At 39.7% G+C, this 15,903-nt stretch overlaps 2 protein-coding genes across 3 annotated transcripts; one reads left to right on the forward strand and one right to left on the reverse strand.

Moving 5' to 3' along the window:
• Nucleotides 1–995: 995 nt before the first annotated feature.
• rrp9 (ribosomal RNA processing 9, U3 small nucleolar RNA binding protein) lies at nucleotides 996–9,283 on the reverse strand. Of its 2 annotated transcripts, none has more exons than XM_083939027.1 (15): nucleotides 9,143–9,283; nucleotides 8,563–8,657; nucleotides 8,339–8,451; nucleotides 8,183–8,250; nucleotides 7,860–7,901; nucleotides 7,623–7,749; nucleotides 6,608–6,732; nucleotides 6,429–6,521; nucleotides 6,208–6,308; nucleotides 5,966–6,100; nucleotides 2,444–2,506; nucleotides 2,168–2,313; nucleotides 1,849–1,928; nucleotides 1,623–1,696; nucleotides 996–1,145 (listed from the first exon to the last, which is right to left on the reverse strand). In XM_083939027.1, exons 1-15 carry the CDS (start codon nucleotides 9,221–9,223, stop codon nucleotides 1,043–1,045), a joined length of 1,446 nt encoding a protein of 481 aa, XP_083795153.1. In that variant the 5' UTR covers nucleotides 9,224–9,283; the 3' UTR covers nucleotides 996–1,042. The 2 variants fall into 2 exon arrangements, with proteins under 2 accessions (XP_083795153.1, XP_083795152.1); XM_083939026.1 differs by having other exon boundaries at nucleotides 2,156–2,313.
• A 440-nt stretch (nucleotides 9,284–9,723) lies between these two features.
• Nucleotides 9,724–13,946, forward strand: LOC310965753 (uncharacterized protein). Its single transcript, XM_083939500.1, has 6 exons — nucleotides 9,724–9,810; nucleotides 10,051–10,231; nucleotides 10,329–10,485; nucleotides 11,458–11,636; nucleotides 12,803–13,031; nucleotides 13,146–13,946. Exons 2-6 carry the CDS (start codon nucleotides 10,082–10,084, stop codon nucleotides 13,346–13,348), a joined length of 918 nt encoding a protein of 305 aa, XP_083795626.1. The 5' UTR covers nucleotides 9,724–9,810; nucleotides 10,051–10,081; the 3' UTR covers nucleotides 13,349–13,946.
• The last annotated feature ends 1,957 nt before the right edge of the window (nucleotides 13,947–15,903 follow it).

The raw sequence follows: 15,903 nt of genomic DNA on the forward strand, positions 1-15,903 counted from the left end.
GTGTGCAATTATACATGTACAGTGCCTATAAAATGTATTCACCCAAGTTGGACTTTTTCATCTTTTATACTGATTGGAGTTTCCTGATATTAAATTGTAACAACCATCTATAAACAACCCACCCACTGTCTTCTTGGTCTGTTTTTACAGATAAAATATACACCAAGTAAACCTGAAGCCAGAAGGGACTTTAATTTAAAATCATCACTGTTAATATGTTCAACTGTAAAAGTGGAAAAGATGGAAATGGTATTCCCTCCTAACATTTATGAACCCTCCACAGAATAACAAATAAATGTTTGAGTTACACAACACAATTATGTGCCAAAGAAAAGGACATTAACACTTCTAGCAAAGCCAAAGAGGACACCTGCGGGAAGATTGAGGATGGTGCAAATACAATACTCTGGTGTAACACTTTCATCAGGGTTATGCTGAAGAAGCACTATTTCTATCAACAGAACAGTTCAGAACAGTTCTCCTGTATAGGAAATGTACTCAAACTACAGGAAAAAAGTAATCCAACGGACCGTTGCCTATCTCAACAAACACAAGACGTTTTGTAACTGTCATCATCTGATACAGACACACAAAGCACTTACATGTAAACACGAGATATGTACAGAGGAGCTAAAAAAGATACAAAAAAACAGGGAGAGTCTATTTTCTGCTCAGGATGGCATTACTCCACTATACACTGGAGATTCAAATTAGAGAACAAAGTATTAATACTTGATTTATTCTGAAACACTATCACTTTATATTATTCAGAATTTGATAGAATATCTGCTGTGGCTATACCATTTGTCAGCTCTGACAGGATGTACACCTACAAAACTGACAGCCTTTTCCCACTTGGCCCAATCTAGACAAATCCCAGCTTGCCCACATTGCTGACTCCTTCACTAAAGCTGTTTAAGCTTCTTCAGAAACAAAAATCACAGGAAATTCCTGAATGAAATGAATTATATAAAAAAAAAGCCATAATACAAAGGCAGATTTTATACCTTTAATTTACAAAAAAAGGACACTTAACAGTTCACTATTCAGTGGTCTTGGCTTCGTCTGGATTTGGAGGTTTCCTTTTAAGAGGAATAACATAGATCCCATTCTTGGCCTCTTTTAGTCGCCACCATCGGCCCAACCTGCAGAAAAACAATCAAAAACTTAGAATCAGAGGTAACGGATATAAAGCAGACAACATCATCCAGATAGCATCTGAAACTAAATTTAAATACAGAGGATAAAAAGGGATGTTTGATGATCACATCAACACTCTTCTAGCAGCAACTCAAACCTTTTTGGAAAAAGTGAATCAACATTAATCAGATATTTATATCAGAACAAGTACCACCTAATATTTAAAATGTTTGTGTGGGATCAAAACTTTTCTTAAAAACTCAGACCACAGAAATTGTATTAAACTTTCAAGTTGGCTGAAGAGGCGGGTTGCTGCTGGAATTCCTGTGGACTGGAGTTACTTAAATGGGGGGTGGGGGTGGGGGTGGGGGAGAGATGGATTAACAGTGCCATCTAGTGGGCATTTCATTATTTGAACATGAACTTATTCTGCCATCTACAGACAGTGGTTTCTATGGAAACGTGGTCATTAGTTCAGTTACCTGTGCTCCTGTCCGACTCCTGCCACCAAGAACTGACCGGAGCTTGAAAACTTCAGACTGTTGACGAAACCAGACTGGGAGAGAAAGCAGAGGACGAGACACAGTGTGAAATTTTGAGACAGCTTCCAGGAATGCAATGTGTACAACTGGCAAAAAAACCCCAAACCAAAACACATCTTATGTAAATGTGACCTCCTTAAAAAGAGAGAGGGAAGTAAGGGCTTACCACTGGTACGCTAAACAGAGGTTCCAGCCTTCGGTAATTCTGGCCACACTTCCACAGCTGCACCTGTGAGTTGTGAGAACCTGCGCAGAAGAACCATTGTAACTTTACATCACTAGAGACAGCAGAACATCTAATGGGCAGCTAGAATAAACACTACACACTCAAGTGTGTGCAGCACATAATTGGGACAAAGTTTTTTAATTATATCAATTACATTTGCATTTACAAAAGACAACTGTGTCCTGCACGTAGTAAAGTGAATGTAGTGTATGTGATATATTAAAAAGCTGATAAGGAGGACTCTCACAGCCTGAAGCACCTGAGGCGACGGTATCCGAGTTCTGTAGCGCCGCTACCGAAGCGACCCAGTGAGGCTGCTCCAGCCCTGCTTCACCATGGCAACCGTGAGCCTGCTTCACTGTGCTGAGAGGCTTCTTCTTGTTGACACTCCACAGAGACACAGAGCTGAGGTCGTTCAGAAAATTGAGAGAGGGCACGGAGGAGAAACATGAATTAATTTGTGATCACGATAAGATCCTGGAACAAAGCTGTAAAAATTGAGATGATAAAAGTGTAAAGGCTGCAACTGTCTTACCCATCATCGGCACCTGTTATCATGTGCTCCTCATTTATGAGCTGGATACAATCAATTGAACCCCTGTAAGAAGACAGAATAGTGACAAAGTCACAGATTATGTCAGTCTTTCTCTATGCTCACAGGAACTGTATGACAGACATGAATATAATTTTTTTCGAAATCAATTCTGCCATTAATTTTGGAGAATCGAATAGAACTATTCTGTTATCCCAAAGCTGTAGGATTATTTATAATAGATATTGAAAATATATCCAAAAAATAATAAGTAGAAGGCAAAAGAGGAGTCACAAGTTATCCTCACAACACGTTGCATTTCCTTTATTCATATTCTGGAAACCCTAATCTGCCACCAGCAGTTAGTTTCAGTTGAGTGCTCTGTTGCCAGTAGCAACCACCACTGTCGCAGTTCTGTAGCAGTTAACTGAAATTAGCTGCGTCTAAAATCACTGCCTCTGTCCCTCCGTCACTACTCTCTACAGATGCATTGCACTGAAATAAAATGTCAAACTCATGTGTCTGCGCTGCTGGAAACTTGCAACAAAAAGGAGTTGTGATGGAGAGGAAGAAACCGACCAACGCGCGAAGAAAGATAACATTAATGCAGCTTGTAATATCTGCAAAATAATCATTTCAAGTAATGGTGGAAACACCAGTGATATGCTGAAACATCTTATGAAGCAACATGGGCTCAAATGCAATGAATGCCATGTATTTGATGCACAATTGTTACTGCTTTCATAACAAGCAGCATGCACGTAATTGAGGGTAAACATCCTGTTATAATTACCAAGGACCTAGTTCTTTCTTCTTTTTTTTTAAACACATAAAAAAAAATCATGAATTAAATAACATTATGGGACCAATAGGCAGAATTGATAATGGCATCCTTAGCTACAAATTAATTGAATGATATGTTGTCTTAGAAAGAAACAACAATTAAAAGATCTTATAACAACAATCTGATAAAATAACATTCAGAAACACAATACTTGAACTACACATGATTAAGGGCCATTATTTCAACTGTAATGGTCAAGATTATGCCATGATTAGTATTATTTACTGGTGTGCAGCTACTCTTAAACAGGCCATTGAGAATTTACAGAATGCTTTTATTGTTGTCCAATATACTCTTCGTCAGCTGAAACTTGTTTTCAATGCAGATTAGACCAAACTAATGTTATTTACTGGCTATAGGCATAGACCACTGAATGTTCCCCCTGTGGTCACTCTTGAGGGAAGTGAAATACAGGTGGTCAGATCTCATAAGCACCTTGGTATTGTTAGTGATGACTGCCTGACCTTTAAGCCTCATGCTCTCTGCTTAGTGAAAAAGGCTGAAATTGGGTTTTTATTTTCGAAATAAGCTTTTTCTTTTAATGTAAAAAAAAAAGAAGTCTTGTAGCAGACACTTTTTATCTGTACTGAACTATGGTGTATATGCATTATATGCATACATCTGCAGTGTCACCATATGGTCAACTCAGCCTAACATGCTTCTTTAGTGTTCATTACCAACTGTAAAGCTCACACTCAGCACTGTGAGTTAAACTCTTGGGTAGGATGGCCCGCTCTGGCCACACGTAGGCTCTGTCATTGGTACACCATTATATATAAGGCAATTCTCGGTGTGCTTCCCTTGTATTTATGTTCTCTCATTAAGCAAAAAAGTGCTGGCCAATACTCTGTGTTCTCAGGCTGTCATTATGCTTTCTATCCCACATGTCCGCACAGAACAGGGAAAAAGTGTGTTTGGTTTCTTTGCACCGTCAACATGGAATTTGTTGCAGAATGACTTAAAACATAGTGCATTAATTGATGTCAAAATCCTTAGCATGTCAATTTTTTAAAATTGTTCTTAGTTGCAAAAATGTCTCCTTTTTATCTGTAATTGATATGTTGTATTGTAAATTGTTTTTGCAATTTTTTTCTGTTTGTAACTATTTGTTGTAACTCTACTTCTGCCCGTCGTGGCCAGGTCTCCCTTGGCAGAGAGATAATTAATCTCAATGGGTTTCTCCTGGTTAATTAAAAGTTATTATTATATGACAATTACTTAATAATATATTTATTTACTATAAAAAACAACTAATGAATGATATCAATAATTTCTTAAGAGTTAGGCATCCTTTTCAACTTTCTGCCGCAGGCTGCTGTGTTTTTACATCAGTCTGAGAAGCTTGTACAGGCGCATTACTAATCCGTGTCAGCCCAGACACACATTGTCCCTGAACAAGCGGGAGACAGTTAAAGTGGAAGTGTTGTAAATAGTAAGGGTTTCTCCTCTCCTTCTCGTCCTCCCCAATCCTTTAAAGACAGATGCCTGTCCTCCAAAGAGCTGGGTCTGTCCGATGTTCCTGCCTTTTATAGGGAAGGCTTTCGTTGCCACCGTCCTCTATGGGGGAAATGTTGGGTCTATGTAAATCATAAATAAGTCAGAGAGTGTGGTCTATACCTACTCTGTAAAGTGTCCTGAGATAACTTTTGTTATGATTCGGCACTCTAAATTAAATTGAATTGACAAATCCTGTGTTTGGTAAGTACTGGGCGATTGGATAAATAACAATTGGATTACACTGTACCAGTTGTGTGAGACTTCAAAGACTCAATGGACAAACGAGGAAGAGGAAGAGAGACCCTGCCCGGAGGAAGCCCGGGGCGCCCATCTGGAGCCAGGCCCAGATGGAGGGCTCGCCGGCAAGTGCCAAAAAAGTGACGTGGCACCTCCCTCCCCTCCATCCTGTGGGCCCACCACTCACAGGAGGGACCACTTGGGTCGGGTGCGCTGCTGCACGGGTGGCAGGGAAGGTGAAGGGCCTCGACGAACCAGACACGGGCAGTGGAAGCTGGCTCTGGGGACGTGGAATGGCACTTCTCTGTCGGGGAAGGAGCGGGGGCTTGTGCAGAAGGTGGAGCGCTACCAGTTAGATGTGGTGGGGCTTACCTCCACACACAGTCTCAGTTCTTGAACCGTACTCCTGGATAGGGGTTGGACCCTATTCTTCTCGGGAGTTGCCCAGGGTGTGAGGCGCCGGGCGGTTGTGGGGATACTCACAAACCCCCGGCTGAGCACCGTGGAGTTGGAGTTCACCCCGTTGGATGAGAGGGTCGCCTCCTTACGCCTGTGTGTGGTAGGGGGGAAAACTCTGACTGTTGTTTGTGCATATGAACCGAACAGCAGTTCAGAGTATTCGGCCTTCTTGGAGACCCTGAATTAGTCCTGCATGGGGCTCTAGTAGGGGATATTATATCTCCACACTGGCCGGGGAACGCCTCGGGATCCCCCAGTTAGAGCTGGTTAATGTGGCCCGGGAAAGGGAAGTTTGGGGTACCATGCTAGAGCTGCTGCCCCCGCGATCTGACCCCGGATAAGTGGTTGAAGATAAGATGAGATGGGTTGTGTGAGAATGTTTTGATTCTTCGTGAAGGCATGTGACAAAACCAATATAGTTCTGACAGTAGACAAAAGATGCAAACAGCGAGACACGAAAACAACAGATAAAAGACAGATAGACTCACTCATGGCCGTGGAACACCAGCTGAGATTCCTCCGCTATCTTCCAAACCCTCACTGAGCGATCCCTACCTCCTGCTGTCACACAGCGCTCACGGCTCAGGCTGTCCAGTCCTGTGATGGCATCCTGATGCCCGAAGCTATAGCAGCGAGTCATAATCACAATTCAAATTCACACCTTTTAAAGTCAAATGCAAGTGTTTGGCAGTGAGATAAAAACAATTCTAATTCTAATTAAGATACTCACAGAGTTTCCACATAGGCATTTTCGTCCACGTTCCACACCTTAATCGAGCGATCATGAGAGGCGCTGTACAGATCATGAGTTCCCTTCCTAAATGAAAGACCCTGAGAAGGAAAATACATTTGTTACGATCACACGGGGACCTTAAAGCTACAGTATATACACAAGTGTTAAAGAAAAAAAGAGGTAATTCCATGCAGCAGAGAGAAAGAGGGAGAACGTACCGACACAGGGCCTTTGTGTCCTGTGAATTTATATAGATGTTTACACATTTCAGCCTCCCAGATCATGATCAGTTTGTTCATGTCTCCAGTGGCCTAAAAGATGTTGAGAAAGAGGCTCCGGTTACAATATGACGTCACACTTTAGCAAATGTAGGATATTCTGAGCGAATACTACTCACCAAGTATTTTCCATCTGATGATATGGCCATACACAGGATATGGGATGTATGTCCAACATGCCGATCCTCTGTACCTTTCCTTCCGCCGGGTATTGTGTGCAGTTTCTTCCCACTCTCCACTTCCCCTGAAGATACAAAAAAAACAAAAACGAATTGAGACTGCCAAATCAAACCATTAGCCTCTGAAAGCCTTAGGTGGTGTCCACTCGTGTAAACTACATTTTCAATTCTAATAAAGCCGACCATCCACACACAGTTCTCAATATTTGAGAACACCCCCCGCTGCGTTGTCGTCTGGACAGCGAAAGTGCATACTTTGTTAACGATGCTGTCATCTCCACACCTCGGACCTCCAACCCCCGCGGCGTCACATAACAACAACAGCGCTGCAGCGTGGAGAGAGACACGGACCCACAGACTGAACTGTACTCTGAGCCACATGCATGGGAATGACTTAGGCCAACCATTTATGTCTCCCTTTACCCTGATGGTCTGAATAAGACACTAAATTGGTCGCTAGTAGCCTTTTATAAATAAAGTTGCCATGGAGGTCGCAAAAAGTAGTGAGACAGTGCAAGCCTGTGAGTGCTATAGGACGGGGAAGGGCTCACAGCAGCACCCTCTGCTCATTGAGATCAGTTACTACAGAGTGATTGGTGTCCAAAACACCACAAAAGTCTCCAGTAACACCAGAAGCAGTCGACAGATTTCTCTCTAGGGTGGATGAGGATTCTGGTGTTGGTATTATGATTCTACACAACAGCGGAGCTCCGTCTCTTCTTCTCCGTGTTGGTGTATTTCTGTGGCAGTTACATTGCCACACCCAGGCACGGCATGTGTATTACAGCGTTTTCAGCTGGTTTCACATGGACGCAGATATTTCTTGAGCTGTGTCCGTGTGGACGGAAAACTTTTCAAGAACACAGGGGGACACCCATATTTTCCCTCTCAATTGTTATACATACTTCCTACAGTATGTAACCAAAGGATTCTCAGGATTTTAATGTGTACTAACATTTAATGATGGAGCAGTCTTTGGCAGCAGAAAAGATGTACTTCTCATTAGAGCTGATGACCAGACAGGTGACTGGAAGTTTGTGCCCTCTTAACATTCTGATCTCTGAAGCATCTGGTGGCATGAGCTAAAAGGAGAAACAACGGAAATTAAATAAAAGTTCATACACAGCTTTTCCCCCCTTAAGAGTATTGGACATGCTGTGGAGACAGAAAGGATGAAAATGTACACACTTACATCTTTGGCAATAAGCCGCTGGAGCGTTCCTTTCTGTTCAAGCTGAGGAGAAGAAAATAATCACATACACAGCAAGATCAATAACATAGAACAGTGTTTTGATCTAAACTATTAAATCCATAAAGACAGACTGTGGCTCGGATCAAGAAAAGTCAGTTGGAAAGTCACACAAGACATTTTGCTGCAACATTTGTATGTGATCCACTTATGTAGATTACGGAAGCTGCTCAGTAAGATTATTGTGTTTAGATTAATTTTGGTTCGTATTAAACTGAAATTACACTCTTGTCTATGGTTTGGTTTAATACAGAGCCAACTCTTACCACTTCTTCTTGAAGTCTTCCAGCAATCAGATCAGTCTCAAATGAGTCTTCTTCTGCTTTCTCTTCCTCTGATGAGATCATATCACACAATAAATACATACTGAAGTAATGTATACCTCTTAAGGTATGATCTATGCGTATATACTACAAACATACCTTCTTCCTTTAGCTGTTCGAGGTACAGTTTGGCTAATCTAAGCTTCTTCTCCTGTGGTGTTTCCTCATAATCAATTTCTTCAATGGACTGTCTTTTCCTGGGCACTACAGGACTAAACAAAAGCACAACACATTAACAAGTAATGTGGTTTACTGTGTTAGTTGTGCGCTTTAAAAACGCAACTACAAATGCATTAACCCAAGTGAGCACATCTGACACTAACCCTTCTGTCTCAGAGTCGCTGGAAATCTCCTCGTTGTGTTTGGAGTTGGGTTTCTTGGCTCGTAATTTGCTCTTTCCGCCCGAGTCTCCATCACCCTGCAGCAGGAAGACAGAAAATAGAGTGTGTGTGTATATAGCATTACAATGAGAGTTAGAACAGCAGGGTTCATCAACCTTATCCAAAGTCAAATTCAAGGTGCATTTTCATGCTTTTCAAGCACCTCACAGCTGTGAAAAACTACAAAGTTGTATACAGTACAATACTCAGTATACTTATTATTGCACTTGATCATCAATCAAATTAAATGAGATGTTATTGTCCTATAAACAACCAACATGACTGTTTGAGACAGCTTTCTACAGAGGGACCACACATGGAAGTAAAACTAATAGATCGACAGAAATATAATCGCAACTATTTTGATAATTTGTTAATCTTTAGGTCATTTTTCATTCAAGAATGTCAGAAAATGCTATTTTATTTTTAAAACACCACATCACAATTTAAGTGTTTTCAAGGATTTCCTGGACCAGGTAAGTCGCATGAGTTAGCTCACATGCTAACAGTCCAGCTGACCTACCTTTCGTTTTAGCGCCGTTGGATTTTTGCCCTTTTTGGTTGACTGGTTTTGTTTCCCCTTTATAAAGAAAGACGAAGACATTGTGAAACGCGATACTCGGCGTTTCAAAGCTAACTATAACTGTGCAGGTGGAGTGAACTGCTCAACTTTCTAGTCAACATCGAGCCCACATGGGTGCACTGCAACCAAGCTTGGAAGCTGACGTCACATTTTCGAAGACAGACGCTGATTGGCTGACACTCATAGTTGCCCATAAACGCCCCGCCCCGTTTATACAACTCCAAATTCCCATTGGTTGAATAAAAGAATTGACTCAAGCAGGAAACTGTGCTGGGCTTAAATACTTCCCTCGGGGAATAATTTTTCGCAGCTTTGTTCCGCACATAATTGTAAAAAAATAAAAATTGCACAACACAACACTCTTATACACATGTTAACCACACGCAGTAAAAGATACATATCGCAGCAGTATTTCACACACATTTAACCGGACACGTTTTGTGCGGCTGTTCAAAATGAGCTTTAATTGTATCAGGATCTATGTACTGTACTACTGCAGTAGTACTACTACTTCCTCTACTACGCAGTATTTGCATTTACTGCGCTGCCTGTGTCTTCTGTATTGTGTGTGGTTACAGTGTATCCGTGAAGTAGAGCTGCACGGCCAGGTGAGCATCCTCTCTCGACCGTCTGATATTTAATATCACATGTAGCGTTATTTGATAATGTATTGATAGTTTGTATCACTCCAGTGACTCCAGCTGGAGGCAGGGGGAGGGGGATGCGACGTGAACTAACTTTTCACTGAAACATATAAGGACTGAAAAGTTTGACTCAAAGTTTGACTCTGTTTTGTGCAGAAAATCTATGTTTGGCATGTCTACTAATCAAATCTTTACTCTCCCCAGTATATATATATATTTTTTTTTCCCCACCTCAATGCCACCCAAGAGAGGGGGTGGAGAGGCTCCACCAGCACAACCAGCAGGCAAGATGATAAAAATCAGCACAGATACACAGGGATATGATGATCCAGTGGATGATAGGTACAGGGTGGCTGAAGAGTACTCACCTTTCCCCAACAATGAGGTGATATATGCGTTTTTTTTATTGTGCATACAAATAACTAGTTGTTTACCTTACCACACAAGGTAGTTTGTTCATCTGATTTCTTCACATTTTGCAGCATGAAACCATTGACTTTGATGAAGAAAATATTGCAAGTCCAGACATCAGAACCGACACCATCAGTCTCCTCATGAAGATAGAGCAACTGCAGGCACAACTCAAATATGAACGCAGATGTAGGATTTTGGCAGAGCGAGAACTGAGGGAGATGAAAGGTGGGTGACAAAAGATGACTATTAATTATGCAAAACAATACCTGCCAAGACCACACAGTCCAATTAATATAGGTGACTCATCATACACATGTTGGGCTTTTTAAAAACATTTTTTTTTAGCCCAAAACAACTCAGAAAATTACTAATGCATTACAAGTAGTGCTTTATTTTCCATGTCAGTAATTTCGGAATAATTTGCAAGATAGCTCCTGGGAAAAATAAACTGAATTTGTAACTAAAGGAAGGGGAAATAATTTTTATATAATTGTTATAGTTATAATCAATTACTAGTGTAACCTACAGAATCTTCTAGTCAGTGCACAGCAGTTCATGCAGAAATGTTACAGTAAATCTGTCTACAGGTGTGCATATACCATTCAGTTCAGTTCGAAACACTTCAGGCATGTAGAATAGTAACACAAGTTTACACAACATTGGAAAATCTGAAATTTAGCAATATTCAATTCACACCTATGACCGTTTAAAACCTACATATCAACATAGTTTGGAAATGAAGTCTCCAGTACTTACTGTTTTTTAATATATTTTTCTACACATGACATTCGTATTTTCTTTACAATTGGTACCAAACATCATCATTTTCTTTTAGGAAACTTTCTAGGAAATTATAAGAAAATGTCAGCCCTTTTGAAAAAGTGTTGCTAAATGAAATAAAAAGATTTTATTATTTTTTACATACCTTTAAATATATAGAGAGAAGGCATTAAAACCATCATGTTGGGAGATAAAAATATTATAGGCAGTGAAACAAAAAACAAAACGTGAAAATGCTGTGATTTTCCAGATACTTTTAAGTTTTAGGTAAGTTTGGCTCTTGGTATATCAAAGATGTCTTAGGCGGGAGCCCCTGAGCCTATGCTGTAAACGTGCCATCTAAGGTTAATTATTCTCTGAATATACTTGCTCTGTCTTAAGCATTTCTAAAATTTGAAATTTACATTTTTTTTACAGAGATGAACACCCTTATGATGCAGATGAGACACACTGCACATGAGCTGCGAGTCACTCTGGACCACGTTCTCCAAGGAGGAGAGGCATCAGCAGCACCATCACACAGCTCTCAAGATGAATCTGTCTCTTTCCTGGCTGAGCCTGGAGCAGAGACAAGAGCGGATCACAGTATCTCAGAGGTTTGTGCTCATATACTCCATGTCTTCTAATAAGAGAACCATTATGGGAACATTGCCCAGTTCACGTTCACTGTTATCGCAGGAGAACTACTGTATATGTCAGTGTTCCTGTTTCAAAATGTCAAAAGTTCTTAAGCTCAGGTAACAGAGTGCTGCAGGAATGAGTTCTAAAACCCAGAAATTGTTCACTTTTTTTTAAAATTTGGCTCCAAGTCAATGGTTTTTTTAATGGGTTTTTGGAAAAATGCATTAAGTTAAGGTCTGTGGTTAACATAAGTGAATTAAGTGGCTAAATGAGACTACAAGTGTGTAGTGGGTGGTTCAGTTCATTTAAAGACTTGCGTTAGTGTGTTGCTTCTAGGGATGGCATTAATGCTTCATAAATCCTTGAAGTGGTGTTAATTTCTATAGATTTTCTTGCTGAACAAAACCTGTAAGTATCATAAACCTTTATTTTGCCACCGACCTTGTTATGTGCAATAATCTAAAATCCAGTTTAAAAAAATCCTGTTGGCTCTTTGTCGAGGGTACCAGGGCGATTGATTGATTTTGGGACGAATGAAAACAAAATGTAAACTCACAAGATGGTCGTCCCTCTGGCCACTGTGTCCCCATGATGGTCCTCAATGACAGAGATGTGATAAGAGCCAGACTCCCGGATGTGCTGAGTATCATTGATGTGTTCGGATGTCACAATGACTTTGTCGCCAGTGAGGAAAAGCCGAGTGGAAACTAACACCAAACTAGCCATTCAGCTCTGAGGTTGACTGAAACAGAGTGGGCTGGAATATTCGCTCAAAACTGGAAGCCATGAAGTTCACAGTTGCCAGTTTTAATGCAAATCATTTTATTTTTGAAATTATGTTGATTTCCGTATTGAATTTGTTGTTCCATACAACTTATAGTATTTTACTGAAGTGAAAGAAATTGGCAGTTTAGTCAGATTAAAGGCTAGGATGAGTTTCTTATACATTGTTTAAAATTTAGCACTGTTTTTAATTAGTTTCATACAAGGTTCATCTGTTAAATCTAAGGATATTACAGATTGACAAACATATGTCATCCCTGCAGCACTCTCCAGGTATTAGACAATTTTACAAAAGTGGTGGTGTTACACATTATATAATAATATGTTTATTTTTAACATTTTTCTTTTCTGGCCTCAGGATGATCAAAACTTTTTGAAGCTCACAGAGAATCTTCGAGTACCAGTAAATCTGTATGAGCGCATTGCAGAGATCGCAGACTACAAAAAGTACACGTCGGCACTGTTGATGATACTTTTTGACAGAGAAACGTTGGCCACACACTGCCTGCAGGGCCGGAGGAACGCCTTTACAGGAGAAGAATGTCACAAGCCTCAACTCCCACCTGAGATCTTGGGAAGTATAATTGGTGAGAACATTTCTGAATTTAAGGACACAGACCTTCTCGTTAGATGCTCATTATTCATGAAATTAATAATGAAAAATGGAGATGATTTTTTTTTCATTGTGCTTTTTCTTCCAGATCATGTGGCAGTCAAGTTCGGCGTTGATAGCAGCCTAATAAAAACTGCAATCCGCACAAAGTTGAATAATGAGGACAAACTATTAAAGAAGAGACTGGGTTTGGGTAAAGCTGAAAACAAACCTATTATTGATCCAAGCTTTTGCCAAGATGCTTCATTCCTGGCTGAAAATGGAGCCATGATGAATGATTCTCAATTATAACTTTGTGAGTCTGCCTTCATCTGTTGGTCACTAGGTTTTCATGTCTGATAGAAATGTGCGTCAGGTTGCCTTTTTTAAAATCCACCTGTAGTGTATTGTGCTTGAAGGTAGGTAGTTATTTTTTAACACTTGGTAGAATTCTTCCTTTTTCAAAAGCTACTGTATCGTTGTCTGCCGTGTGGTAGAAAAGTGTGAAAGTTTAATCTGCTGATCCAAGCAAGATGCTGAACAGCACTAGAAAATGTCATTTGTCTAATCGTCAGTGGTAAAAACAACAAAGTGTTCTTATTTAATTTTGAGGTAGTAAGTGGCTGTGTCTAAATAACAAGTGTGTGAAGTCTTGTCTGTCAAACATTTATACTAAAGGTTTAACCTTTCAATCAGCTAGCCTTTGTGTGTTTTGAAAGTAGGACATTTGAAAATCTTTCAAATGATAAGGATGCCATTTGTACTCTGTTGATCATGGCGACCTGTGCATTACACCAAGTGATACTCTGTTTCTATAATATTTTTTATTGCAGTCGCAAATACGCTGTAAGTGATAATCTTCCTGCTTCCACGAAATCTGTCACAACACTTCTCTGTTTTCTTTTTACGTAAGGGCCAATAAACGTTTGAAACTGATATCCCTCTGTTATCTTGACTTTGATCCTTTCTTACATCAGCACAGTAAAGTACAGTATGCACTCATGGGAATTTTGTTTTCCCAGCAACCAACAGATGTCAGCGCTGAGCCCTGTTTCATGCTCTTCTGCAAGCAATGATTAACTCACAAAAATGTTATGAAATGAAGGTTACTATTTGGAAAAGAAACAAGAAATTAGATTCACTTCATTTAGAGAAGATAGATTGGTGAATTTATCTAACAAATCCAGCCAATACGTTCAGTGTGTGTGTGTGTGTGTGTGTGTGTGTATATTCTCTGAAGCTGAAGGAGAATAGTGGAACATCTGTAAAGACAGGCATAAAGGACAGTGTGTGACAGTCACTGCCCCATACTGACTGATGAAAGAGTGTGTGTGTGCGTGACATAGTTAGTGTCAGCGGGTGGTGGTTTGTTAGAGTCATCTTGTCTTGAAAGATGTGATTTGAACAATCACCAATTGCTGGCTCCTCCCCCTCCTTTCCCTCAGCCAGCTGTGCTGTCTCAGCGGACGCACGGCACATCACCTCTCTCTGTCAGTGTCAGCTCTCCCCGGGGTCTTTTACCAAGGCTCATGTGTCTGTTTCGTTGGGAAATCTACAATTTTTCAGTTTTTTCATAGCTGATAGATCTCTGTGAAGTTGACCAGCACTCACGTCAACACTGAGATTGATGCTTTTAAATGATTCAAACAACAGTCGCCACCATGGATATGGAAGTACTCACCTTTACAAAACTCAGATAAAACTTTTTGGAGGAGCTACAGCCCATTTTCAAAATATAAATGTTTGGTAAGTTTTTGTTTGAGTAAGTAGTTATGGTGTTTGATAATCAGTGGGGTTCAAATACTCCTTATTTAGAGCTAAAGAAGAAATACAGAAGGATCTTCAATGTTTTTTTCACTATCTAATGTTATCATTACAAATTCCTGAGAAGTTTACTTCTGTTGCATTATTAATTATTCCATCATGTCTCAATATGTCTTACATAAAAATAAAAAAGCTTGAGAATTACCAACAACATACAGTAGTTTTAGCACCATGCATGTGAAAAAGACTGAGAAAGAATGTTTTGAGTCAACAAAGTTAAAGGTCATTGTCACAAATAATACACTGATTCATAGTCCTGATATTTGCAGTTCTGAAATTTTGAATTAATTTATAATTGTAGAAATGTAATCTGTTCGATTAACACTTTAAGACGTTTAAGAACACTGAGGGAACTGATGAACAGAAAGTGGAATACCTAAAAAAATATTCAAGATTTCTGGTGTTGTTGAACAGGAACTTTCATCATTGCATAACAAACCGGCAAAAAAAGTGCTGTAATGACTTATCCACACATGGGGGAAGATGGACGTTTCTTTCAGCCAACCCTCTTACTGCGCTGTACCCCGACAGGACCTATGGCTAATAGTCATTTTACTTTGATGTCTTAAGGGAAATATTATGGTATATATGATTACAATATCAGCATATGCACATCAACATGTTGCTACAGCAATGGTAATGTACTGCAATTCATCAATAGGATTTTTGTATATTTTATTCCTCTATGAGACTACAAATTGTCTTTTTCAATATCTTATCTTTAGCTTAAATTACATAAACTGAAATAAAAGTTTTTTTTTAATTTATTTTTCATGATAGCCCATTCAGCCATTGAAATGGTTTAAATATTTAATGCATGATATTATTTTTTTCATTTTGATGAAAATTAATGCTAACCACCTCAACTATATCAACTTAAACACCTTAAAATTGATTATTAAAAACATTTAGGTGATAACAAAGGTTGGGCTCATCGGGTTTTCTCTGTAGATGGCAAACTACTGTGTAACACAGATTTATGATGGATTTAAAGAGATGCATAATTCCCTCATCCTCATTATAATGTAGACAAAGTGGATACA

Source organism: Echiichthys vipera (assembly GCF_963691815.1).
Source record: "Echiichthys vipera genome assembly, chromosome: X".
Lineage (NCBI taxonomy): Eukaryota > Metazoa > Chordata > Actinopteri > Perciformes > Trachinidae > Echiichthys > Echiichthys vipera.